We start from the raw sequence: 2,577 nt of genomic DNA, 5'->3' as shown, positions 1-2,577 counted from the left end.
GTGTGGCGGTGGTGTTCCTATCCTACGTGTGAGTATCTGCATTGTACTCTTACCGTCCGAAAAAACTTGTTCCAAGTATGTCCCTTAAATTGATGTATCTAACACTAACTTGATGCTAGATACATTCATTTGAGAAACAAATTTTTCGGACGGAGGGCGATATTTCTTAAAAGGAGTTCGTAACGGGAAGAGAAAAGGTTTCCAACCACATGGAGTGCGCAACGTATATACTTTTTTTTTGAACTCGGCAACATATATACTTACTATGTGTCTGCTTGACCAACATACAGGAGATACAGCGTAAATAATTAACAAGAAATGAGGACGATCGGCACCCACACATCTACATGGAACCAGAGATAGATATTTAAATTAAATCAATTAACAATAATAAACTTACCGCTTGAAATAAGCGGGTGGCTATCTCAAAAAACAACTAAGAACTCGAAAAAAACAATAAACTCCACGCCGGCCGGAACTTGATTCCACCTATCATGCATGCAAGCACGCACCAGGTTGCAAATCAAAGACAAGAACAAATGAATTCAACAAGAACTAGCTAGTCACGATCGAATGAACGAACAGCATGCGGGCACGCATCTTTCCTCCGATGATCGGCCGTACGCGCGTATCTTGAGTCGTGTGCAATGCCATGCATGCATGCATGCACACGTAGGGATCGGCTTAAGAGGTGGGCGCGCCGCCTGCGGCGCCCGCGGCTTTGCCGGCGACGCCGCATGCCTCGCCGCACATTTTGGTGCAGGCTGGGTCCTCCTTGGCGCCGTTGGCGCAGCGCTCGTAGCAGTCGTCGTAGCAGCCGAAGGCGGTCGCCGCCGGCACCGACGCGGCCGCCACCAGGACGGCGATCAGGAGCAGCGCGACGGCGGTGGTCCTGCTCTGGGCCATGTTCTCGTTTCTGCGCACGTACGTAACCTGTCGACGGAGCTTTCGCGAGTGAGAGACAAGGTGGCGGAAGGGTTGATAGATGGCGTGCGATGCTTGGACGGGAATGGCGTCGCCGGGTTTTTGTAGGGGGTGGCGGCCGGAGACGGTGGGCGGCTATGAGAGCTTCGCGGGCGACGTACGGTGACAACCAGTTGCATGCATTCCGCTGCCGCAGCGTTCGCATTACCACTGTTCCTCCAATCGTGTTGACCAATGACCGGCGAGGGACTGTTTTGGTTCTCTAGAGCATGATAAATTGTCAGAAAAGGCGAGAAAATAAGTTTTTTCATGGCGTCAACATAACAAGCACATGCACATTTCCATAGTATAGCATGGCTGTCATGACATTAAGATTTGAAACAACACTCATCTGCTACTCCCTACGTTTGAAATTACTTATTGCGTAAGTAAACATTTCTAGATGTATTTTAATTCTACATACATTCGTTTTTATTGATTTCTGTGGTAAGTAATTCAGAACGGAGAAAGTACAAATCTACATATCTGCTACATATGTGCATGAACAAATAAACAAAGTAAAGCATGCTGTAAGGAGTAACCGATTCAAGAGTTGACATGCAGGTGCATACCGTGCATTGGACTGTTGTCGGCATGATACGACGAAGCAACATCCTCTGTTGTCGGATGATGACGTCGTGATGCTGTATTTGTCGGTGAGCTCCCTAATTATATTAGTCTTTGTTCTAATTATGTTAGTCTTTGTTCCACGTCGTGCCAATCTCGTTATTCTGTTGGGCGACGACAAGGTGCGTGCCGTGCCGTGTCGGTAAGCACCGGCAGGACCTGTGAAGAGTGATCGAGAGACAAAGGTAGGAGAGGAGTAGAATCTATCCCCTTTTTTGACCAAATCGCGGAGAGAGAGAGAGATAGGCAGTTGGAATTCATTGCGTGCGTCCACTTTGTGCGTGTACGTTCCCGAAATCGCCCCACCCTCCCCGATCGGGACAGAATCGTCGTGCTTGCGTGCTGGGTGCCGACGGGTCGCGCGGCCTTGGCCTGGCGGCAAATTTGACAAATTTGACCTATAGACAAAATCAAATCATAGAATGAATTATTCGTCAAACTATTTCACGCGGCTGATCTTTTTGTGTGACGCCCGCCATGAAGGCGCCACACTACACTGTGCAACGCCTCAGAGATAGGCGCTACACGGCCAGCGTCGCACACGTGTGATCAGAAAATTACTAAGTGGTGTGCAGCGCCTGAGAGCTAGGCGCCACACTATACAGTGTAGCGCCTAGCTCCTAGACGTTGCACTAGTGCAGCGCCTAGCTCCCGGGCGTTGCACTAGTGCAGCGCCTGAGAGCTAGGCGCCACGGGTCAACCGCGTGAAATAATTTTACGGACAGTTCATTCTGTGATTTAATTTCGTCTATAGGTTAAATTTGTCAAATTTGCCTGGCCTGGCCGCGACGTCGCAGCGCCTCGCTTTCCGCCTCCCAACCCCGTCGCGCCCGCACCCCACCGGTACACCGCGCTCGTTGTCGTCTCGCGATGTCGCATCGCCACCTGCACTTGGCGAATCAAACCCTAAAGTCAAAATGCCTGTCATTCGCACCCTAAACTAATGAATCCCCGTCCAAATCAAAGCCTAGCGTCGTTTTAGCCCAA

General features: G+C 49.9%; 1 protein-coding gene across 1 annotated transcript; it reads right to left on the bottom strand.

Moving 5' to 3' along the window:
- Window positions 1-362: 362 nt before the first annotated feature.
- On the bottom strand, window positions 363-986 carry LOC123116730 (uncharacterized). The gene has a single exon (XM_044537650.1). The coding sequence runs from the start codon at window positions 904-906 to the stop codon at window positions 685-687; it is 222 nt and encodes a 73-aa protein (XP_044393585.1). The 5' UTR covers window positions 907-986; the 3' UTR covers window positions 363-684.
- Between the last annotated feature and the right edge of the window lie 1,591 nt (window positions 987-2,577).

Source organism: Triticum aestivum, chromosome 5B (genome assembly GCF_018294505.1).
Source record: "Triticum aestivum cultivar Chinese Spring chromosome 5B, IWGSC CS RefSeq v2.1, whole genome shotgun sequence".
NCBI lineage: Eukaryota > Viridiplantae > Streptophyta > Magnoliopsida > Poales > Poaceae > Triticum > Triticum aestivum.
Note: the sequence above shows the minus strand (reverse complement) of the source record. Positions and strands in the feature narration are given on the sequence as shown.